The sequence below is a fragment of the Onychostoma macrolepis genome, chromosome 16, assembly GCF_012432095.1.
Source record: "Onychostoma macrolepis isolate SWU-2019 chromosome 16, ASM1243209v1, whole genome shotgun sequence".
NCBI classification, from domain to species: domain Eukaryota; kingdom Metazoa; phylum Chordata; class Actinopteri; order Cypriniformes; family Cyprinidae; genus Onychostoma; species Onychostoma macrolepis.
In genome coordinates this window covers 1378687-1404286 of record NC_081170.1, presented here as the reverse complement: position 1 = coordinate 1404286, position 25600 = coordinate 1378687, and the positions used below count along the sequence as shown (strand labels likewise).

The 25600-nt window shown below is 32.2% G+C and overlaps 2 protein-coding genes across 3 annotated transcripts; one reads left to right on the top strand and one right to left on the bottom strand.

The window, feature by feature from the left end:
• The first annotated feature begins 1553 nt into the window (after positions 1 to 1553).
• azi2 (5-azacytidine induced 2) lies at positions 1554 to 16168 on the top strand. Of its 2 annotated transcripts, none has more exons than XM_058747237.1 (8): positions 1554 to 1773; positions 3006 to 3228; positions 4315 to 4431; positions 4512 to 4611; positions 5515 to 5657; positions 6279 to 6340; positions 7337 to 7467; positions 12363 to 16168. In XM_058747237.1, the coding sequence occupies exons 2-8, from the start codon at positions 3013 to 3015 to the stop codon at positions 12635 to 12637; spliced, it is 1044 nt and encodes a 347-aa protein (XP_058603220.1). In that variant the 5' UTR covers positions 1554 to 1773; positions 3006 to 3012; the 3' UTR covers positions 12638 to 16168. The 2 variants fall into 2 exon arrangements, with proteins under 2 accessions (XP_058603220.1, XP_058603219.1); XM_058747236.1 differs by having other exon boundaries at positions 1564 to 1773; positions 12345 to 16168.
• Positions 16169 to 16608: 440 nt separating this feature from the next.
• On the bottom strand, positions 16609 to 24843 carry cmc1 (C-x(9)-C motif containing 1). The gene is made up of 4 exons (XM_058747238.1): positions 24691 to 24843; positions 23900 to 23992; positions 19845 to 19935; positions 16609 to 18060 (listed from the first exon to the last, which is right to left on the bottom strand). Exons 1-4 carry the CDS (start codon positions 24707 to 24709, stop codon positions 17940 to 17942), a joined length of 324 nt encoding a protein of 107 aa, XP_058603221.1. The 5' UTR covers positions 24710 to 24843; the 3' UTR covers positions 16609 to 17939.
• Positions 24844 to 25600: the final 757 nt, after the last annotated feature.

The window sequence follows — 25600 nt, the reverse complement described above, 5'->3', positions numbered from 1 at the left end:
GCTATATATCACCAATAACTTTAAATCCTTGATTTCAAACTCTTCCCATCGAACAGAGAATGCAAACACATTGATTCATGATTTTAACATCTTTATTTTTGAAAAACAATTAATCTAAAGTATTATTCTGTTTATTTCACAGAATGTTTTTTTTTAATCAAGTTCAAATTATTTTTTATTATTTTAGTAAATATTTTGTATAATAGAAATAAATTTAATTGCAGTAATTAAATTAAATTAAATATTTAAATGCATCAACCATATCTGATAATCATGGGCACTCGGGTGATAAAACATGCTCATTTCGTTTCAGGAAATTTGCTGTCATTTAATTTTTAATTTTTATTATGTGCCATCATTCTAAGCATCTGCCGATGAAACCCTACATCAGTCAAACATTAACAAACCATTCAAAGGAAGAAACAGTTTCAGGGAAACAGAAACAGGCTTGTAACAGTTTAACAGTTTGAGTTTGCTTACACCCTTACGTAAAACATAAAAACTATGTCAGAATAAATCTCTTATGTTTTATGAAACTGTGAGCCTGTGAAGAATGTCTTTTGGGAAACCATTGATAATACCATTAAAGGAACAGTTCACCTGAAAATGAGCAATTGCTGTAAATATCCTCACCGTCACGCCATCAAAGATCAGGATGAGTTTGTTTCTTCATCAGGTTTGTAGAAATGTGTCTCTGCATCAGTGTCTCAGCAATGGATGCTCTGCAGTGAATGGGTGCCGTCAGAATGAGAGTCTGATAAAAACATCACAATAATCCACACCACTCCAGTCCATCATGTTTTTAACTCAAATACATTGAGTCCGTAATCCATAATACAAGACAAAACAGCTCTAAACAAACACGTGGCTGGATTTTAATGCGAGAGACAACAGCAGATGCACTTTTTCACTGGAGGAAGCGTTATTATAGATTATGGACTCAATGTATTTGAGTTAAAAACGTCTTAATGCTGGATGTTTCAGGTTTTGTCTTCTCCAGATGTTAACTGATGCGTGGAGTGGATTATTGTGATGTTTTTATCAGACTCTCATTCTGACGGCACCCATTCACTGCAGAGCATGCATTGCTGAGACACTGATGCAGTGATGCATTTCTACAAACCTGATGAAGAAACAAACTCATCCTAATCTTGGATGAACTAAGGATGAGCTCATTTTTTATTTTATTTAATTTTTTGGCAAAACTATAGCTTTAATGGCGGTTTGTTTTGTGCGCAGCGCCACCTCGTGGTTAAAAGTGACCTGATAGACTAGAAATATCACAATAAATATTACAAACAGTTACCATGATGATCCGTTTCCTCACAGCAAACCTCCACTGTTTTATCCTTTAATACATGTTTCTATTACTTTTATGAATCTGTTATGTCTGTATTTTCTGTTGTTGTGTGTTTATTATGTGTCTCTGGCGCCTCCTCGCGACACACTGCTGTAACTGCAGCGCAACGACACGCTGAAAAAAACCTCCACAACATTATCATTAACCATTTTATCATTGAAATAAATCGATTTTCTCTGATTTATGGCCAAACTAGCGAGGCACGCGCGCAGGATACGCGTCTGGCTTCGCTCGCGACGCAGATCTGTTTCCGCCGGAAGTCCAGTGAGCGGAGAGAAGCACTTCCTGGAGAGTGTTTGTGCTGCTGCTGCTTGAGTGTTTGTGTTGTTTAGTCTCTCAGACTCGCTGTTTTTCTCTCTTTATCATGGTTTATTCTCGTGTTGGTGTCTGCTGTCCGCGCTGACTGCTGTCCGGTGAGTGCTGCTGTCATATTTCATATCAAACATCATAATAAAGCAGCATATGAACATAAACACACGGCATTTCTGATGTCTGTCAGTGTTCAGTCGTTGGTGTTTTTATGTGCTGCTGAGAACGACATTCGCTATTCCTGCTGTAAGACTCTGCTTTCACTTGATTTCCATGTCAAGGTGTGTTATGATTGGTTTTATTTTCATTTTCATTTGCTTTATTTTCATTATTCCGAACTAATATTTCGCCCTTTGCTTGTTGTCATGTTCCTTCAAAGCTGCTTTCTGTTTCACTTTAAACCGAAGGCTGATCAATACAGACAGAAAATCATCTGGATAATAAAAGCCCTGTCATATGGACTCTTCGTTCATAGTTTATATTAATATTAACATGTTATGTATTTTAATATTGTAATATTTTACACTAAATCAATTTTGTTAGAAATTATCATTGCTGTACTACACAATACAATATTATATTACTATATTATACTGGAATATGTTTTTATTAGTGCTGTCAAAGGATTAATCGCATCCAAAATAAATGTTTTTGTTTACATAATATATGTGTGTGTACTGTGTATATTTATTATGTATATATGAATACACACACATGCATGTATATATTTAAGAAATGTTATGTTTATATATTAAATTTATATATATATATATATATATATATGACTATAAATGTATATACATATTTTCAAAATATATACTGTATGTGTGTGTGTATATATATATATATATATACATAATAGTACACACACGTGACCCTGCAGCACAGAAGCAGTCATAAGCAGCACAGGTATATTTGTAGCAATAGCCAACAATACATTGTATGGCTCAAAATTATAAATTTTTCTTTTATGCCAAAAATCATTAGGATATTAAGATCATGTTCCATGAAGATATTTTGTAAGCTTCCTACTGTAAATATATCAAAACTTCATTTTTGATTAGTAATATGCATTGCTAAGAACTTCATTTGAACAACTTTAAAGGTGATTTTCTCAATATTTAGATTTTTTTGCACCCTCAGATTCCAGATTTTCAAATAGTTGTATCTCAGACAAATATTGTCCAACAAACCATACATCAATGGAAAGATTAGTTATTCTGCTCAATTGACCCTTATGACTGGTTTTGTGGTCCATATAAAAGTTTGTGTTTACATAATATTTTGAATGCGAGTGAATGCAGCCCTGATGCGATGTGTTTGGACCGCTCCTCAGCTCTGGTATGGAGTCTCCAGCGGTGGATGATGATATCTGTATCCTGAAGCATGAGACGGCGTATGGGCCGCCCGAGAGCCCCGTGTCCGTGTGCGCCGGAGACGAGTCGGTGGCGTCTCACTTCGCTCTGGTCACTGCCTACGAGGACATCAAGAAGAGACTCCGCGACACGGAGAAGGAGAACGGCCTGCTGCGCCGGAGAGTCAAGCAGCTGGAGGACAAGGTCAGTCTCACTGTCAAGCTTTATGAAGAAGGAAAAACTGCAGTTTGAGTAACACACATTAAAGTGCCACTATTATGGGTTATTAAAGGTTCATATTTTGGTTTTGGGAGTCCCTAACAACAGGTTGACATGCATGCAAGATCAAAAAACACTTTCATTTTCTTATAATATGCATTTATTTTTACCTTACTTGCTCAACCATTCATTTTTCCAAACCCCTTCTTTGCGTGACGCTAATCTGCAGTGATTGGTCGATTTCATTGTGTACAGCGTTACCAGGGAAACCGCTCCAACAGCGGCACCTAGTGGCAAAGAATGAATTAGCATTTTCATTCAGACCAACGCGAAAATTATTATTATTAATATTATCAAATTATTTTATTGTATAAAATTATTAAATATCAGTAGTAAAATATAAAAAAGTATTATTATATTATTGGATTTATTATTTTTAATTATGTTAGTTTATTGAATGTTACTAGTAAAATGTTAAAATTACTATATTTTTGAATTATTAAAATAATTTTATTAATTGAAATGATTAAATGTCACTAAGACATTAAATATTATATTGTTCAGTTATTGAATTATTTTTATTATTAAATCTTACTGGAAAATATTTTTATTGTTCAATAGTTAGTTTTATATGATTAAATATTATTATTTTGTCAGATTATTTACTTATTTCAACATTATATTATTAAATGTGACTTGTTAAATATTAAATATGTTATTGAATTATTACTACATTATTTTATATTATTAAATGGCACTAGTAAAATATTAAATATTACTATATCGCTGCATTATCAAATTGTTTTTATATTAAATGTTACTAGTAAAATATTCAATGTTTTTAGTAAAATACCGTAAAATCAAGTTAAAATATTTATTTATTTATTTTTAAGTAAAGCAAAAGTTGACACGTGAAAACTGAGAAATATGAAGCTGGAATTGTATTTTGTTTAAGCATGTTACGTGAAGCATCCACTAAAGCTGTTTATTCCTGCTGTGACGTGTGTACATCATCTGTTTTGCATTGATCCAGCTCTCAGGCTCTCAGTGATTTTGTGTGTATTTCCGCAGCATTTCCGTCCCGAAGCGCCTCCGTCTGAAGGACCGCAGTACATGAACAAAGCCTTCAGTGCGTACCGCGGTATCTACATAGAGAAGGAGGACTTACAGATGGAGCTCAACAAAGTGGTACTTCAGCTGCTCCTCGTGTTTGATAGTCAAACCCTCAGGAGTGCAGATAATAAACTTACTTCTGCCTTTTCTTCCAGAAAAAAGAGAAGCTGGATTCAGAGAGGCTTCTGACGGAGCAGCTGCAGGCCAAAGAGCTGGAGCTTCTGCAGCTCAGATCAGAGATGGAGACGAGCCAAGGTGACGCTTAGCCTTTAATCACGCTTTATTGAGTCCATACAACACAATCACGAGTGTTTCTGAAGAGCATACTGTACAAAACCCCTGCTTTCCCATGCGTTCTCTATTATTCATTTATTAAATAATATTACATTTTAAATGATTAATTAGTATAGTATTTCTTATATTATTAAATTACTAAATTATTTTATATGATTAAATGTTGCTAGTAAAATATTCTTAGTAAAATACAGTAAAAAAATTAATGTTTCTCAATGAATTAAATTATATTAAATTGAGTATTATTCAGTTATCATCAAATATTATTGCAGTATTAAGGAATACAATGTTTTTAGATTGTTGAAGTTATCAATTATTTCTATATTATAAAATGTTACTAGTAAAATATTAAATAAATACAGTAGGAATTAGGTGATGTTTTCCAGTAAATGCATACAATTATTAAAAATTAAAATGAAATGTTATTATTTTAAATGAAATATTATTACATGATTAAAGTATTAAATATTGTGTTGTTGAATTATTAAATTGTTGTTGTTAGTAAAATAAATGTTGTTGAATTATTAAGAGTGGCTAGTAAAAATGTTATTATGTTGTGAATTATTAATTAAATTTTATATTATTAAATGTTACTAATAAAATATTAGTAAGATACCTAGTTTAAATAGCTAACTTTCTCAGCAAAAGAACACAAAAATGATACTTAATAATTTCTGTTTTGGTATAGCAATGCATATAAACAGTAAGATCTATCCAAATATATTTTTACTAAAACACTTTCAAATTAAATATGACACGTTGAACAGATTATTGGTATATAGTGTATTGTGTATATTCAGTATGGCCTGTTGCATGTAATATTGCAGTCCAGCAGTTGTTGTAAAGCTGTTTTTCTGCTGTCAGTGATGAAGAGTCTGACGGATACGGCCGATTACTGGCAGGTGGACCGACGCAGCAGTGAAATGAAGATCCACTCTCTGCAGGAGCAGCTGGAGCGCTTGCAGTTAGAGAACGACGCGCTGCACAAGCTCTGCAGGGCCGGACAGGTGCGTCTCCACCCCTGCGCTACACCTGTGTTACACACCCGCTACACCTGCACTCATGGCTGATCAGAGTTTCAGAGCAGGTCTTTGTCATGCCAACATCAAAGTTTATCTCATCAACAAATCGCATGATGAAAAGTCTAATTCATGTTTGCAGCTCAAGCAGGCACGTCACATGTTGAATTTAATGCTTTATTATTTAATAAAATATATAATATAATATAAATAAATATAATATTTATTATATATATATATATATATATATATATATATATATATATATATATATTATATAACAAATTACAAATAAATGTATTATTTAAAATAATACATTATGTAGATTTATTTATCTTATGTTATATATATATATACTTTATTTAAAATAAATTGTATTCATAAAAATAGATATGTAAAATAAAAAAATTATTAAATATATATACATACATATATATGTATTACATTTTATGAATACAATTTATTTTAAATAAAGTATAACGTTGTAAATAAATGGCTTATTTATATATAAAATAATACATGTAATATTTATTTTTTGTTTAATTTTATATATACATTTTATTATTTAAATAAAATAGAACGTGTCTCATGATATTCTTCTCTTTACAGGATGTTTGTGAAAACTGTGTAGTTGATGAAGATCAGTCTCATGAAGTTCTGACAGACATCAGGTATTTATGACATTAATTTTTGCTGAATTTGTTTGTTTGCAGTGCTGTCCACTAGAGGGGGTGATTGTAACAGAAATGAGATGATCAGTGAAATTACATTTTACTATTTAAAATAACTGTTTTCTATTTGAATATATTTTAAAATGTAATTTATTCCTGTGATTTCAAAGCTGAATTTTTAGCATCATTACTCCAATCATTCTAACATCTTGATTTGCTGCTCAAAAAACATTTTTTATTATTATTATTATGTTGAAAACAGCGGAGTATAATTTTTTCAGGTTTCTTTGATGAATAGAAAGTTCAGAAGAACAGCATTTATCTGAAATAGAAATCTTTTGTAACATTATAATTGTCTTTATCATCACTTTTGATAAATTTAAAGCATCCTTGCTAAATAAAAGTATTAATTTCTATACACCCCAAAAACAATTATACTGACTCCAAGCTTTTGAATAGTATAATGTTACAAAAGATTTCATATAAATGCTGTTCTTCTGAACTTTTATATTCATCAACTACTCCACTGTTTTCAACATTGCTAATAATCAGAAATGTTTCTTGAGCAGCAAATCAGCATATTAGAATTTTTTCTGAAGATCATGTGACACTGAAGACTGCAGTAATGATGCTGAAAATACAGCTGCATCACAGAAATAAATTACAGTTTAACACATATTCACATAGACAACAGTTATTTTAAATAATAAAAATATTTCACAATATTACTGCTTTTGCCGTATTTTGGTTCAAATATATGTAGTCTAAGTGAGCAGAAGAGTATTCTTTAAAAAACATTAAAATCTTACTGTTCAAAAATGTTTGACTGGTAGTGTATTTCTTAAATCCTGTATACTACAACTTGCAATAAACTTGAAATAAAAGACATATTTAAAAAATTGAATTAATAACTCTGATATACACAAGCATGCTGTATCATGTTAACAATAGCGCGGTGAGTATTATTAGTAAAAGCTTGATTTGTGTTGTGTTCAGGGCGATGGCCATCGTTCAGTCGTATCAGGACATCCTCAGTGAAGTGTCCCGTATGCAGTCAGCCGTTCGCTCTCAGACGGAGCTGGTGAGGAAGATGAGAGACAGACCAGCGCTGCCCGTCTTCAGACGAGGTGAGCTCACCAGCGCTCTTACACTGACACAACAACAAGACGAGAACTTCCGTTAGTTACCGAAGCTTTCTGCGACCGAATAACAATACCAGGATCAGAGTGAGCTTCATCGCCAGGCGTGTTTTTACTCATACGAGGAATTCGTTTTCATGACAGAAGCTTCCACAGCGAAGGACAAGACATAGATAATAAAAGAATAAAAATAGAACAAGTAAATAGGGAACAACAATATACAAACTGACAATGTACAGGTATATTATGTGCAAATTTGAAATGTAAACTAAGTATGTGTTAGATAAATAAATGTATAAGTGTTTAAATAGTAGTGCTGTCAAACCATTAATTGTTTGTTTACATAATATATGTGTGTGTACTGTGTATTTTATTATGTATATATATAAATACACACACATACAGTATATATTTTGAAAATATTTACATGTCTATATTTATATTCATAGAATTTATATTATAAATAAATATATTTAATGTATTAAAATAACATTTTTCTGAAATATATACATGCATTTGTGTGTATACATAATAAATATACACAGTACACACATATATTATGCAAACAAAAACTTTTATTTTGGATGCGATTAATCGTTTGATAGCACTAATATATAGTGTTGTGCACTTATACATTTATTTATCTAAAATAGTATAAAATATATATATAATAGTATTTTTTTTTTTTTTTTGTAATTCAGAGTTTTTTTTGTTTGTTTCTGCCACAGAATAAAGAACTAAACAATGTAATTGTCTTTTTATCTCACAGTTTTGACATTTTTTCTTGCAATTGCAAGATTATTTTTTCCAATTTTAGTTTTTTTTCATTAGTTTCGCGGTTTAGATCTCATAATTTTTACTTTTTTCTTGCATTTTTGTTTTTTATTTATTCCCACCACGGAATTTAAAAAAAAAAGGAAATTGTTATCCCAAAATTCTTTTTTTTTCAGTTTTTATCTCACAATTTGAATGTTTCTTCTCAGAATTTCTTATATTTTGCAATTGTAAGATGTAAACTTTTAATTGTGAGTTTTAATCTCGCAATTCTTATTTTTTTCTTTACTTCCGCTAACGAAAAAAAAAAACAAGGTAATTGCAACTTTTTATCTCACAATTCTGTTTTTTCTTTTCTCAGAATTGTAATTGTAGAAAAGTAAATTTGTAATTGTGATTTTTACTTTTTTCCTCAGAATTTGTTTAGAAGTTTACATCTTGCAATTCTATTTTTTTACGCCAAAAAAATGTTATAGGCAACTTTTTATCTCACAATTAATAGATATATCTCACAATTCAGATTTATCCTTTCAGAACTGTGAGTTTATATTGCAGTTGATTTTTCTTACACTTTAGTTGTTTTTTTCAGCCACAGAATAATTTTTTTTTTTTTTAATCTCATAATTGATTCACAGTTGCAGGTTAACAGTTCCAGTAACTTGCAACTTCTGAGTCAGACTTGTGAGATATAAACTCAGAATTGTGATTTATTATAATTATGTATTAGTAATTTTTGATTCTGTAGTGGAAAGAAGCTTCCATAATTATTAGATTCATGTTATTAAATATAAAAAGGGTCCCTTTTTGGTTGTTTTTGGTGCATGAGAGAATAAATCACATCTGCTTTTATTGTGTTCTCCTTTTTAATCGTTAGTAAGGTCGTTGTTAAGTTTAGATATGGGGTGGATTAAGGGATCTAAAATATGCTCACATGTGCTTTATAAGTACTTATAAACCCAATAATAAGTCAAAATAAAAGCCAATATGCTAGTAATATGCATGCTAGTTAATAGTGAGACGTAGTCCTTAAAGTGTCACCAGTGTTTCAGTTATTTGAGAGTAAATGCTGGATAGAAGTTTGGAAAAATTAAGATTTAAAAAAAAAATGTTTCTGAAAGAAGTCTCTTCTGCTCACCAAGGCTGCATTTATTTGATTTAAAATAACAGTAAAAATTGTGAAATATTATTACAATTTAAAACAGCTGTTTTCTATGTGAATATCTGTTAAACTGTAATTTATTTCTGTGATGCAGCTGTATTTTCAGCATCATTACTGCAGTCTTCAGTGTCACATGATCTTCAGAAATCATTCTAATATGCTGATTTGCTGCTCAACAAACATTTCTGATTATTATCAATGTTGAAAACAGTTGTGCTGCACAATATTTTTGTGGAAACTGTGATAAATTTTATTTTTCAGGATTCACAGAAAGTTCAAAAGAACAGCATTTATTTGAAATAGAAATCTTTTGTTACATTATAAATGTCTTTACTCTCACTTTTGATCAATTTAATGTGAATAAAAGCATTAATTTCTTTTTTTTTTAAATCTTTATTTATCTCAAACTTTTTCAAATGGTTGGCAGCACAACTGTTTTCAACATTATTAATAATAATAATAATAATGTTTCTTGAGCAGCAAATCTCCTTTCAAAAACATTTTTTTTTTAAATCTTCAATTATTCCAAACTTTTATAGAATAGTGTATCTATAATATCGGTAGCATATCGGTTAAAGGATGAAAGATGTCAGGCCGGATGATATACATACATCACACACCCGAGCTATTAAACAAAGGCTTTTCAGACCTAAAGAATAAACACTTGTACTATCGTCGGTATTGATTTGCACATGTAGTTAAATGATCTTGTGATGTGACTTGTGTTGTAGATTCAGTGTGAGGTCAGGTGTGAATCATCAGCGCTTTATATTACTGTCAGCATGTGTGTGTGTGTGTGCGCTTCTCGTCTGTCTGGGATTGTTGGTATTCCCTGTGTGTCGCAGAGGAAAAGCAAGAGGTGCAAATTAGAATGAGTGTTAAAAATGAGGAAGAGCTCCATGTTTATTTCAGTGAATGTGGAGACGGCGGGCGGCAGCGTGAAGAAATAGGTCTTTTCTTTAAGATATAGCCCTTATATTCCTCTGAGAGATCAGCAACATAATCAGTTTTCAAATGAGCCCCTGGTTGTGTCTTGAGATGAGAAGCAGAGTTAGTGATGTGTGTGAATCTGTGCGTCTCTGAGGAGCGGCCGCAGTAATGCATGCCGTGTTTATGTTACTGCACTCGCCATCTGTGCTGGTAAAAATAGTGCTCGCTCTCACTGGTGATCTGGTTTGATTTCAAACTTTATAGCCAGGTGAGTCTTCATCACCAACTACAAGAAAAGAGGAAATTATGTTTCACTCAACAAATTTAAGCCTGTTTTGAGGCAAATCAGTTTTACATAATCTTACCTTATAGTATGCATATAAAATAGTAATTTTTTTTGTTATATATTTTGTTAATTTATTTATTTATCTTTTAATCGGATATATATATATATATATATATATATATATGTATGTATATATATATGTATATGTATATGTGTGTGTGTACAAAAGGAAATAGCTTATATAAACAAAATAAAAATTGTGTGTATATATAAATATATATATATATAATCGCATCAAAATAAGTTTTTGTGTACATGATATATGTGTGTGTACTGTGTATATTTATTATGTATATATATAAATACACACACATGCATGTATATATTTAAGAAAAAATTTGTTTATATATAATTATGTGAATATAAATATATACATGTAAATACATTTAAATATTTTCAAAATATATACCGTATGTGTGTGTCTTTTATATATACATAATAAATATACACAGTACACAGACATATATTACATAAACAAAAACTTTTATTATGGATGCGATTAATCGTGATTAATCATTGCCCAGCACTAATATATATATATATATATACACACACATATATACACACACACACACACACACACACACACACACACATATATATGTATGTATGTGTATATGTGACCCTGGACCACAAAACCAGTCTTAAGTCGCTGGGGTATATTTGTAGCAATATTACATTGTATGGGTCAAAATTGTCGATTTTTCTTTTATGCCAAAAATCATTAGGATATTAAGTAAAGATCATGTTCCATGAAGATTTTTATTAGTAATATGCATTGCTAAGAACTTCATTTGGACAACTTTAAAGGTGATTTTCTCAATATTTAATTCATTTATTCAGTTATTGTAATTAATATTAGAATATTTATTCAGCTTTCAGATGATGTATAAACCTTAATTTAAAAAGATTTATGACTGGTTTTGTGCTCCATGGTCACATACTGTGTGTGTGTGTGTGTGTGTGTATATATCACACACACACACACACACACACATACATACATACATATATATATAACAAACAAAAAGTATTTTACATTTTATATATACATTTTGATATATGTAACTTACATATATGTATATATATATTTTAATATATTTTTATTTACATTTAGTCATTTAGCAGACGCTTTTATCCAAAGCGACTTACAAATGATCATCTATTATTTTCTACTATGTATAAGGAACAATATATATATATATATGTATGTAGTAGGAAATAATAGATTAAATATTTAATACAAAAGATAAATATATAAAAAATAAAATGAAAATGAAAAATATAAAAATGTTAATATAAAAATATATAATAAAAAATCATATATATATATATATATATATATTTATGTACATAATGTGTATACAAAACCATAATTCAAAATAATGTATAAAAAATCATAAATTATGTAAATATGTACATATAAATCAAATTATATATTTAACATATGAATATACACACACACACACACTTGTTTATTTTATATGTATGTTTATTTTAGATATCATACCTAAAACGCTCCGTTTATGTAGCATGTTTTGATATCAGTCGGTCAGGCTGCTGCGAGTGCACTCAGTAGGCAGCATGTTTTGTTGCTGTAGTGTGTTTGTGGGAGTTTCTGAGGTGTGTAATAAATCCGGAGGCTGTCGGTTTCAGCTGCTTCAACTGTTCCAGTGCAGTGCCTGGATGATGTGCAGAGGAGCAGCGTCCCTCGTCCTCCCAGCGCGCCTCCGCTGCCCTCGGCCTCCGACGGCCCCCAGGAGCCCTGGCCCATGCCGCGTCCGGCCCCGCTGGGGAGCCCTGGCGTGCGGCTCAATCCTCCTCTGCGCATGAGCTCGCTGGACGACAGCTCCTGGTCCTTCCCCAGCCCTCCTCGACCCAGTGATGCTCTGTTCTGGGACCAAACCAAGCCCAAGAGCCCCGCCGGCGACTGGGCCCAACCCTACTGAGTCCCGGCCCCGGCCCTCCACACCTTACCTGCCTTAACACACACATCCCTCTCTGGATGATCCCGGATGAGCAAATACCTCGAGCAGACTGGGACGGAGAAACCCTTGAGCAGATGCGTTTCTGACTAGGGTTGGGTATCGTTTGATCTTTATCAATTCTGAGTCCGATTCTTATCAATTCCCAAAAATGTCAAACATATTTGTGACCCTGGACCACAAAACCAGTCATAAGGGCTAAAAGCTGAATAAACAAGCTTTCCATTGATGTATGGTTTGTTGGACAATATTTGTCTGAGATGCAACTATTTGAAAATCTGGAATCTGAGGGTGCAAAAAAATCTAAATATTGAGAAAATCACCTTTAAAGTTGTTCAAATGAAGTTCTTAGCAATGCATATTACTAATCAAAAATGAAGTTTGATATATTTATGGTAGGAAATTTACTAAAGATTTTCATGGAACATGATCTTAATATCCTAATGATTTTTGGCATAAAAGAAAAATGTATAATTTTGACCCATACAATGTATTGTTGGCTATTGCTACAAATATAGCTGTGCTGCTTATGACTGCTTTTGTGCTGCAGGGTTAATTGCAGCTGAACACCATGAACAAAAAATCAGCCGGCTACATATATTGACTTGATTAAGAGATGTTTGTGTGCAAAATAGAGCTGCATGATTCTGGATAAATTGCGACTTTTAAATGGAGGTTGTGGTTCTCTCACAATTCTGAAGAAAAAACTTTAGACAACTAAACAAAATCTCAAGGAATGTATGAATGGAATGATTCAATGACTCACTCAAGATTCGCTCATTTCATTACTGAATGAATCAGTGTTTTTGAATGAATTTTTTTGAAGACATATACATTTTTAACAGCCCCTTTTCGAATTGCCAGGTGGAATTGAATTTTTAATTTGACCGATTCTGGAATTGGAATTGATTTTTGATTCCCAACCCTATTCCTGACCTGAAATTGTGATTCACTGTCTCCTATAGGCTTGTGTTTTATCTCCTGGGTCGAGTCGATTCTATTAAGCGTAACGGATCCTGTCTTGTATTTATGAATGTGTAAAGGGAAGGTTTTAGTAGCTCAAGCACTCCTCAAAGGTTGTTTCTTTAGAAACACGTCTGTCGTGTGTTGATGCCCGTACCATACTGCTGTTCAAATCAGAGAAAATGATGTTTTAGTGTTTAGATTTAGTCAATAAATGAGTGGATCTGTAGGCGGCGGGTGTGTATGTGCAAGTTATTTAGCTTTAAACAGGGTCTCACAGTCAACCTGGAAATTTCTATATTAAAAAGTCTTTCTGTAGTAAATGATTTGCTCTTTTTAGGGGCCAAGCACTTGTTGTATCTGTTAGTTTTCGTATTCATTCTTCTTCTGCTAAGGAAGTCTGTGGCTGCCCATAGAATCGCTTGCGGGAAAGTTGTGAAATTTGGCACACAGATAAAGGACAGTCTCAACATTAATCACACCAAGTTTGGAGTCTCTAACTCAAACCCTCTAGCGCCACCAACAGCTCAAAGTTGCACGCATGTTTATGCTAATAATAATAATTCAGAATTCCTCTTAAAAACAAAATTCCTCCGATTTCTTGGCTCGATTTGATTGCACACTATGACGTCATTTCGAAAATTTTCCCGCCGTTTTGAGTATTTTGAATAATCATCTTCTTTTCTAACTCCTCTTAGGCCATTGCTCCAATTTTCACAAAGTTTGTACCAAATCATCTTCAGACCATGCCGACAAAAATTGTATTAGTTTATTAGTTGATTAGTGAAACCGTTCTAAAATAACGTGTGCACGAATTTCACGAAGAGCATGCCAAAATGGACGCGAGGCTGTATCTTCATCTTTAGCATATTTAAACCAAACTTGGTGTGTTATAACGACCATGATCTGAAGTTACCTGCACAGTTTTGACAAGGCGCCACCTAGTGGACAGGAGTTTTGAAAATTTATATTTTTAATTATAACTTCTGAACGATTTGGCCAAAAATCACAAGATTGGTCATTTTACCTTCGTGACGACGTACCAAGTTGAAAGATACCCAATATTCCCATGTCAGCCATTTTGAATTTTATCGTAAAATGCTGTTTTTTACGAATGCATTGGTGTATTGTTACAAAACTCGGTGTGTATCTTCGGCACCATGCCCTGAAGGTACTCAGAAAGCTTTGGGCAATTATAATATCATTTAAAGAAAAATACTTTTATTAACTTTTGAATAGTTTTGCCTACTAGTCTTAGATTATGCTGAGAACGTTAATACCAATTATACCATAATTGGCCGAACTTCCTGTCCGCCGTTTTAATTCCTCAGAAATTTTTTTTTCGTACTTCTAGACCATTGGTCCGATTTTCACCAAATTCTACTCAGATCATCTTCAGGTTATGCTGGCAAGTTTGTGTCGATAGACAGAACAAATTTCATTTACCGCATTAACGAATTTGCTGGCATGGTGCCAAATTGCATCCGAGGCTGTATCTCTGCAAAGCTTCGACATACTGACACCAAATTTTATGTGTCATTGTCACCTCACACTGACCATGCCACATCAATTTGATAACAGCGCCACCTAGTGGTCAAAAGCGATAAACCATTAAATCATATTTGTAGTGATTGCATTTGCTTTTTTTCTGCTATTTTGACTGAAATGATCTTAAAATGTCTTTAATCACTAGTTCTTGTGGTTGATCTGATGCTCGCTGCCTTGCTTAGCTCCTCACTCCACACTGTATTTCTGATTCTCGCAATTCTTGAAAAATCAGAAACTAAAGCTGTGGGAACCCTGTTTAAAGTCGACATGAAACAAGCCATTTTACTTCAGTAATCCGATGAGTATTTATTAAGAAAATTGGATTTTATTCATCAGAAATCGATCAAATCTGATTGGGTTTCGTCTAAATTGTACGTGTTGATGAATGATTACAAAAACAATGTTTATTTTTTTCTTTATAATAATGTGCACTGATGCATCATTTAAAGTAATTTTTGCATTCGAAGATGTTTGTAAAAGTATACATGGCCAAAATCTGAGACCTTAAAGGCATTAGTAATGTACAGAGACACAAGCAGTCTGTGTTTCTAAAGACGGACGAGTGTTTGTCACAGATCACAGTAAAATGTTTCGTCTCGATACTAATTGCATTCTGTCATGTTAAAAGAAATGTGAAGCACAAAGTTGATGAAAAATCGATTGTATGTGTATATAAACTTCTAGTAGTGCTACAGGCCGGACTTTGAGAAACAAACTGGTATCAAAGGTTGTCTTGTGTTTAAAAGCTTGTAATGCATTTGCCGATTTGATTTGACAGCTGTCATGTGACCACAATCCTCATCACGGAGAGCCAATCCGCAGATGGACACTGGAAACGTTTGGAAGTTTGATTTGACGTGAAACATGTTCGGCTCTACTGCGACAGATCTGTGAACCAAAATGCAATGTACAGTAGATTATTTTTTAGGATTATTAATCCTGAAAAAATTGTAAATATTCAATAAATGAATTCATGTGAACATTTTTTCCGCTTAAGTTTAAGGTTGAAGGTTATTGAAAGGTCTGATGTAATGTTACTGTATCTGTGGAGGGTTGAGATGTGATTCTGTGATGAAAACTTATGTAATTATTGTAACACTGCATTTGAAGGATAAATATATTAATTGTATCTGATGCTCTTATGACCTTCAGCACCAACAAACTATTCTATTATTTTTGAGTGTTAGTCTTGTCTCAATCATATGGCACACGGTTTATTAAACTATCCATATAAGAACATCTGCATCTGTATAATCCAGATGAAAAGCTTTTATGGGGGTCACATACTTCATACTTTCAGTTTGAGTTTGCGTTCTCATAAACAATTAACATTAATAATTATATATATATTATATGGCTTCATCATTATAGAATTTTCAGTAAGGTTATAAATTAATACTTTCATTCAAGGATGCATTAAGCAATTTAAAAGTGACAAAGACATTTATAATGTTCTGAAAGAGCTGTGAATCCTGAAAAAAATGTCACGGTTTTCCACAACAAATATTGAGCAGTGCAACTATTTCCATCATTGATAATAATCAGAAATGTTTCTTGAGCAGCAAATCAGCATATTAGAATGATTTCTGAAGATCATGTGACACTGAAGACTGCAGTAATGATGCTGAAAATACAGCTGCACATCACAGAAATAAATTACAATTTAACACATATTCACACAGAAAACAGCTGTTTGAAATTATAATAGTTCACAATTTTTGTTACTGTACTTTTGATCAAATAAATGCAGCCTTGGTGAGCAGAAGAGACTTCTTAAAATCATTAAATCTTACTGACCTCAAATTTAATATATATGTGACCCTGGAGCACAAAACCAGTCATAAGGATACATTTTTTGAAATTGAGATTTATACATCATCTGAGAGTAGAATACAGAAATAGGACAATATTTGGCTGAGATGCAACTATTTGAAAATCTGGAATCTGAGGGTGCAAAAAAAAATCTAAATATTGAGAAAATCACCTTTAAAGTTGTTCAAATGAAGTTCTTAGCAATGCATATTACTAATCAAAAATGAACTTTTGATATATTTACGGTACGAAATTGACTAAATATCTTGATGGAACATGATCTTAATATCCTAATGATTTTTGGCATAAAAGATAAATGTATAATTTTGACCCATACAATGTATTGTTGGCTATTGCTACAAATATACCTGTGCTGCTTATGACTGCTTTTGTGCTGCAGGGTCACATTTATATATATATTTATAATATTTTTTCAAAAGTTCACAATTAATATCACCAGTTATTTATATAATTATATTTTGAATTTTAAAAAAAATGTTGCCACAGTGCTAGAAACAATTACAGACACTCCACTACAGAAAGTGAACACATTCCTGGCGGATATAATTGAACTTCATTTCCTGAATCTGAAGCACAAACTGATTGAAAATCATCCAAACACGAGCATCATGAATAACTCTGAGGTTGTATTTTAAAACAAAACAAACAAAAAGCAGGCATCTGATTTGAGGTTCTGCGGCAGTAATTCCCCGGGGGTCGGTGGGACGATACACATCTGATGTGATTCAAAAACATTCTCTATGAATTTTTATTAGGCTTTAGGTGCAAGTGATGATTTATAAGAGCTAATCATGAATATAAACCAACAGACACAGAGAACGACCATCAGAGACAACAGCGTCTCCAAAAACGGCCAGAAATGATTTTCATGGTCCATCATCATCCTCCTCCTCCTCACTGCGGTGTTCTTCATCACGTCCATCTACATGCTGGTGGGAAGCTTCTGCTTCCGGTTCTTGGCTGGAATCCCCGTCTGTTCGTATTCGTGTTTCTCTCCGAGATACTCCTGTTTGCACTCTTCGAAGAACGCTGGATCCTGATAACTGAGAGCCAAACCACAAACAGCCCACATCAACTAACATAAATACAAGAAAACACAATTCCATCATCATTTAGGATTTTCTCATTTGATTTTCATGGTAAATGTTCTTTTTTTTTTTTTTTTACAAATATCTTGAATTTTAAATTGTAAACATGAAATAACCTTAATAATCTATTGTCATAAATATTTTTGTCTACAACTGAATATATACAATTGAAATATAAATAAATATAATTGTCTACAACTTCAATTTGGCAGACAAAAATTCACTCAAATATTTTACATTTTAAAACAAAGCCCACCTAATGCTTTAATAACGTAATAAAAAAATACACAAATAATTGCTAAAACACATTGATTATACAAAACTGCTTTATGCTTCTTTTCTTTTTTTCAAAAAAAGTTATTAGAATCTTCGTTTCAAGATTTTGATTAAACGAACCATCAAATATAATATGCATGGTAATTTATTTATTTGAATGTTTGTATTGTGAAATTCTCAATTTTTATGTTATATGACAATGTGACAAAAAATACCAGATATTTTAAAAGCTTTTGACACCTCATGAAAATAATACATTACACAAAACTACTTATGACATTTTTATTTTATTTTTTGGCAATTTCAATGACGCATAATGCATGTTTAGGATCAAAAATAAAACAAGATTCAAGATTTAGATTACATAAACCATGTTTTCAAACCTGATTTTTATGTATATATCATGAAATTATCTTTATATGTTATTGTTATCCCACCACGTGTCAACCTGAACCTTCAGTTTGACAGACAAAAGTTTTTGAAATATTTTATTTTTTAAAACAAAGCCATTCCAATGCTTAACTAAAATAATAAAACTATGTAACAAATAGTGGATAATAAAAAAAAATAAAAAAATAACATACAAAACTACTTCAGTTTTTTTCTGCAAATATTTCCGCCTGTAAATGATGCACAATGCTTTTTAGGATGTTTAGATACACCAACTAGACCAGAGGTGCTTATTTAAAATGTAAAATATTGTTAAAAGTCATTACATAAAATTGCATTAAATTATTATTTTATAAAAATAATTTTTTTTGTAATCAAATTCACTTCTATTGATTTTACATTTAAATTTATTTATAGACATTTTTTAGGATCTCTGGATGAATACACCAACTAGACCAGAAATGCCCAAACTTTTTAATACAATATATCAAGAATCAAACGCGATTGTGGGACGAATTTAAAATGCGTTTAAAAAAACAACAACGACGAAATTTAAATTATTTTTAAAATCAAATTCTCTATTTTATATTGAAATGTATATTTGTTTTTAAATAATTGCAATCAAATTTACTTAATTATTTTTATTTCAATTTATTCTTTGCCATGCCATTTTTTAGGATCTCTGAACCAACAGGTGCCCAAACTTTGGTGGGTGTGGGCCAGAAATAAATGGATTATATCCAGCTATATTATAATAAAATGTATTACATGCAAAAAAAAAAAAAAAATATATATATATATATATATATATATATATATATATATATATATATATTTTTTTTTTTTTTATATATATATATATATATATATATATATATATATATATAAACAATTCTTTAAAATATTACTTTTGTTTTTACATTTTAGTGCAAAAAATAGGCTAGAAATGATATGATATACTACAATGTATTTTTTTGTTTGTTTGTTTTTACTGGACCATTTTGACTTTTTCTCCTGAAAGAGTTGATGATAAGAAGCTGTGATGTATTCGAGTAAATGATGAAGAGACTCACTGCTGCGTCAGACACTGTTTCAGAGCGGCGTTCTCCTCTCGACACCTGAACACCATGAAGAAGCCGGCGTCTTTACAGCAGCGATTGAACGCTACAAACACACAGAACACAAGATTCTCTCTCAAAACACCTTCAACACTCAGAACTGATTGATTGAATGAATGAAGGTGTGTGAAAAGGCTGCTGGTGCTTCTGTTATCGAGGTCTGCTCCTGTCAAACATTAATTAGCTCTCCAGTGTCTCAAAGCTCACCAAACATCTCTGTAATTACTGCTTTCATCTGCATGCAGAGCAGATCCAGCAAAACCAATTCCAGAGAGCAGGAGCGTGAGACTAATCTGATACATATGAAGATCATCTGATGCATAAACATGAAGATAAACACTCATCTGAGAGACCATCAACTCACACACAAACACACTTCAGCTGATATTAATGTGTCTGTCTGCTCCTCACTACAATAAAGTGTAAAACACAGGCTGTGTCTCGGAGAAATCAATAAAACAAGTCGTTAAGAACTGAACAGCGTTTGACTCGTTAGACATGAATCTATCATTTCTGCTTATTTAAATATTTTAGTGAACATTCATTACATATTGTGTAAAAGCAGTATTTAAATTTAGCCATTTTATGTGTAACTTTGTTTATTGCATACAAAAAAAAAAAAAAAGACGATTTTTAAATTACATAAACAATAAAAAAAATACATAATTGTTGACATGAAAATCTCGTGCCATTTTCACAAACAAAATTTACAGGAGGCAAACGTTTTTTTGTTTTTACATACGAAATAATGTCCTAACATACATGTAATGTTATAAATTCATAACCACACTTATGCTAAATAAATATGGCATTCAGTGCCACGTATTACTGATGAGTTATAATAATAATTTACTAAAACACACAGAAAGTCTAAAGCTCTTCGCTAGTCTTGACTAAATGTATCTTTAAGAAGTATCACTGATCTTTGAATTTTAATTTGATTACATTTTAAAAGATTAATTAAACTATTAACATTTTATGCAAACACAGAATCCAAAAAATAAATATATAAATAGAAAAAAAAAAATTCATCGGACACTATTATCGCTAAAATTGTAATAAATTGTTGCATTGTTAAAGTTAAAATTATTATTAAAATTGTTAAAATTCTAAACATGATTTTCTTTGGAACAACGTGACCTTATCAATAAGTTGATGAGTGTATTAAACACAATCAGTGCCCTCGTGAGCTCATGCTGACTTCACCTGATCAAACCTCATGATCAAACGTGGCACATGTGGCAGTTGAACGTCTGAAACTCTGAGAGTAAAGCAGCTCTGCAGAATGAAGAGGCTTGTTCTCGCTGTGGTCTCAGTACGACTCCAGCCAGCGCTTTCATCACACTGTCATGCGTGTGCAGAACACGCTAACACTTGTCCCTGCAGCGCTGCGGCGCAGAGGTGTGAAAGCCATGAGCAAACGTCAGGAGGGGGTTTCCACACACACACACATGCGAGGAGAAATACTCCACTACAACAATCAAAGTCACTGAGAGCAAACACCGCCACACGCGGGCACACACACACACACACACACACACACACACACACACACACACACACACACACACACACACACACACACACACAGGTAGTATCCTCACAATTATATTCCTTCTTAGAGAAAAATGATATCTGTGAGGAATTCCAGTCAGGATTTAGATCGTATCATAGTACTGAGACTGCTCTCATTAGAGTTACAAATGACCTGCTTCTATCATCTGATCGTGGTTGTATCTCTTTATTAGTTCTACTGGATCTTAGCGCCATCAGTGCGTAGCAGTGAATGAAGAGGTATCATATCGATCACAAGTGCAGTATGGAGTACCTCAAGGCTCAGTACTAGGGCCGTTACTCTTCACGCTTTACATGCTACTCTTGGGAGATATTATCAGGAGACACGGTGTTAGCTTTCACTGTTATGCTGATGATACTCAGCTCTATACATACCAATTTGAAAAACTAACAGAAGTCATAGTCGATATAATCTGTATTATCGGCCAATATTCTGCCAAAATTAAAGCCTGTGAATTTGAACATTTGAAAGTGCAGAATTTAGGACATAAATATTTGTATTGTAACTTATAGTGTTAGATGGTTCTTGTAATGCATATTTTAGTAAATGTCAAAGTTTTCTTTTTGTAAATTTAAATATATTAAACTTTATATCTAAGTTATATATTAACATAAGTTGTTTGTCATTTAAAAATATCCTACACACACATATATATATATATATATATATATATATATATATATTGGTGTTGGCATTGCATCCAAAATAAAAGTTTTTGTGTACATAATATATGTGTGTGTACTGTATATATTTATTATGTATATTTAAAGACACACACATACAATATTTAGAAAATATTTACATGTATATATTTATATTCATATAATTTAAATAAATATATTTAATATATAAGCATAACATATTTTTCTTAAATATATACATGCATGTGTATTTATTTATATCCACATAATAAATATTCACAGTACACACACATATATAATGTATACACAAACTTTTATTTTGAATCGCGATTAATCGTTGCCCAGCACTAATATATATATACACACACCTATTCTTTACCTTTTTTCTCTCCTTTTTAACGGCCATGTCAGCTTCTATGGCTTAGCCAGGTTTAGTTATACAAAAATAAAACTAAATAAGATGTTTACGATTTATTGGTGAACTGTATTCAATCCAGTTAGGGTCACTCTGGGTCAACGGAAAGTGTTTTCCATTGTGGTCTCAGACAGACACCCATAAAGTCACCTGATGCATTATTGTTATGTTTGTATTTGTAGTACCAGCGCTCTGTTCTGAAACCTCATCAGCTGCCTTTTGAGGGTTCACAGACGCTCACACACCCTCATGAGGGTTCATACGAGACAGCGAGCAGCTCACTACTACATCAGAGTTGTGTAAGCGATGCCAGCTGGTTTGTGACCCGTCACCGGTTTCCTGCTATTATGTGTAGCGTTTAGCTCAGTGAGAATGAGCGAGATGATGTCAGGTGAGGGGTCATGCGGGGTCACACATATTCCATTTCAAAATTCCATACTTTTCCAGACTCAAATTTCCAAACCTCTCTTTAGATTTTCAGACCATATTTAACACAAATGGTTCATGGAGCATTATTTTCAGCTGTATATTTGGTATATTACAGTCATCCGGTAATTTTTTTTTTTTTGACATTAACTTTCTCTAAGTGACTTTTGCATGCACACAAGAAACTTTTTTGTGCCCTCGAGAAACTATTCACAAGCGCATGGGAATTTTGTGCATGCTTATGCATGACAATTTCTAGTTTTATATAACCTTTTTCCTTTGTGCATCACTGCCATCTTACTACGAATAAAAAAAGAGCATGGATGCATATGAATTAACAGAGATCCATTTGCTTAAAAGTTGGCTTTTCTAATGGCAGTGCCTCTAATATCAAGGCCTAATGTCCAATTTAACATGCAGCAGCAGAAACACCATGACACAAAATGGGCTGATAGCATAAAATTTGCCAAGATCAAGGGTTTATAAAAGAGGGGTATTGTAAAAATGTTTCAAATTTGGCTTTCGTTAGGGCAGCATGCAATATGCTCAGTGTGCATTGTCCTATATGTTTCTCACGTGCATATAAAAGTCTGTATATTTTTTATTTCTGCAAAGGTCCTTGAGGCTATGTAATACAGTGCTAAGAATATTGAGAGAAGAAGAAACCCAAAATGCATATAACCTGCATTTTGCATAATCAAAAAGTGCACCTTGAATTAATTTAGTCTTCTTGTACAATACATTTATTTTCATTAAATTCGTAATTTTCTATTCTAAAAACTAAATAGGGGCAAAAGTCTGGAAACACAAATGCTTTTCCATACTCTGCTTTCTTTTTTCCATACATTTCCAGACCTGGAAAATGCTTAAATCAATTTCCAAACCCCGTAGGAACTGTTTTGGGAGGCTTGATGAGAATATACTGTGTGTGTTCACCAGCTGAGATTCATACCGTCCACATGTTGAGAGCATCTCTCTTTGGCTTTCTCCCGCATCAGCTTAGGAATCAACACATCCTTCTCCACGTGTCTCAGCTGCGGCTCCTCTGCGGAGGCAAAATAACATTTAGTCATTTAGCAGACGCTTTTATCCAAAGTGACTTACAAATGAGGACAACAGCAGCAATCAAAACAACAAAAGAGCAACGATACGCAAGTGCTGAGATAAATCTAGCCTCACGCAGTACGCAAGGGGTTTTTATATAATAAATAAAAAGAAATCAAGTAAATAGAATAGAAAAATAGAATAGGGAACACTAGTGTTAGAGGGTCTCTTTTTTATATAAATAAAAATAGAACAAGTCAAAAGAACAGAAAAACAAATTAGAGAATGCTAGTGTTACAGGAACATTTTTTATAGTAAATAAAATGAAAACAAGTAGTTAGGATAGAAATAGAATAGAGAGTACAAGTGTTAGAAAGTCAAGTGTTGTTGTTTTTATAAATAGAAAAGAAAACAAATAGTTAGAATAGAGAGTGCTAGAGTTAAATAACAACATTCATATTAATACAACACTTATTCATTCATTTAATCAAATAATCCCGATTCATTCAAAACGACTCCTGATGCCACAGTATGTGATCAAGAATCAATTAAATGTTTTTATATAACATTATAAAACATGATTTGTGAGCAGGAGTCTGTAAGTTAGTGTTGTTGTTGTTGTAGTTCTGATATTTACACGCGCTTTCAGAAAACAGCGGAAGAACAAACATTCCGGCGGAAATTAAAACCTTCCTGTACCTGCTTTAGACGAATCCATTTACACCTCAGTTACTGTTATTAGTGACTAGATTGTTTATTATTATGAAACATTGATGTGTGTTCAATGTGACCCTCTGCGTTGCGTGTTTAGCGCGGCTGTTTCATTCACTTCCGGTCGGTGACGTCGACGTAAACCACTAGAGCTTCTGGTCGTTGTAGTTCTGCGGAGCTCAGGAGGAACTACACTCCGGCAGAACGGAACGACAAAACATGAGTTCAAGAGTTCTACTGTTGATTGAAATACTAATAATTATAATAAACTAAAACAAAGCTTTTTTTTTTCAATTCTTTTTTTTTTTTTAAAGTGACATTATTACAATATAGAGGAGCTGTTTATTAACATGAAAAATCACTTGGTAAATATGATTGACTGCTGTTGAAGCTTTTTTGTAAAATAATAAAAAAAATAATAATAATAATAAAAAATATATATATATATACACACACACACACACACACACACATATTATGTATTTACTGTGTTATATTTATTATTATCATATTTAAAAATACTAATTTAATTAGACATAAACAATTATAGATATTTTATTTTTATTTTTATTTATTCTTTATTTTACCAGAATAGTCCTATTGAGATGTAAAAATCTCTTCTTCCTGGCCAAAAATGGCATTTTTTTTTTTTACATTTATTTTAATATTTTTAATATTTGCTTTATTTTATTTATTATTATTTAAATTCCATTTTAAATTATTATAGTTAATATTAATTTAATTAGATATAAACAATAATGTATAAGTTTAAACAATATATTTTTTATTTCATATGTATTTATGTAATAATACATATTTTGATTTCATATGTACAGTCATGGCCAAAAATATTGGCACCCTTGGTAAATATGATCAAAGAAGGCTGTGAAAATTAATC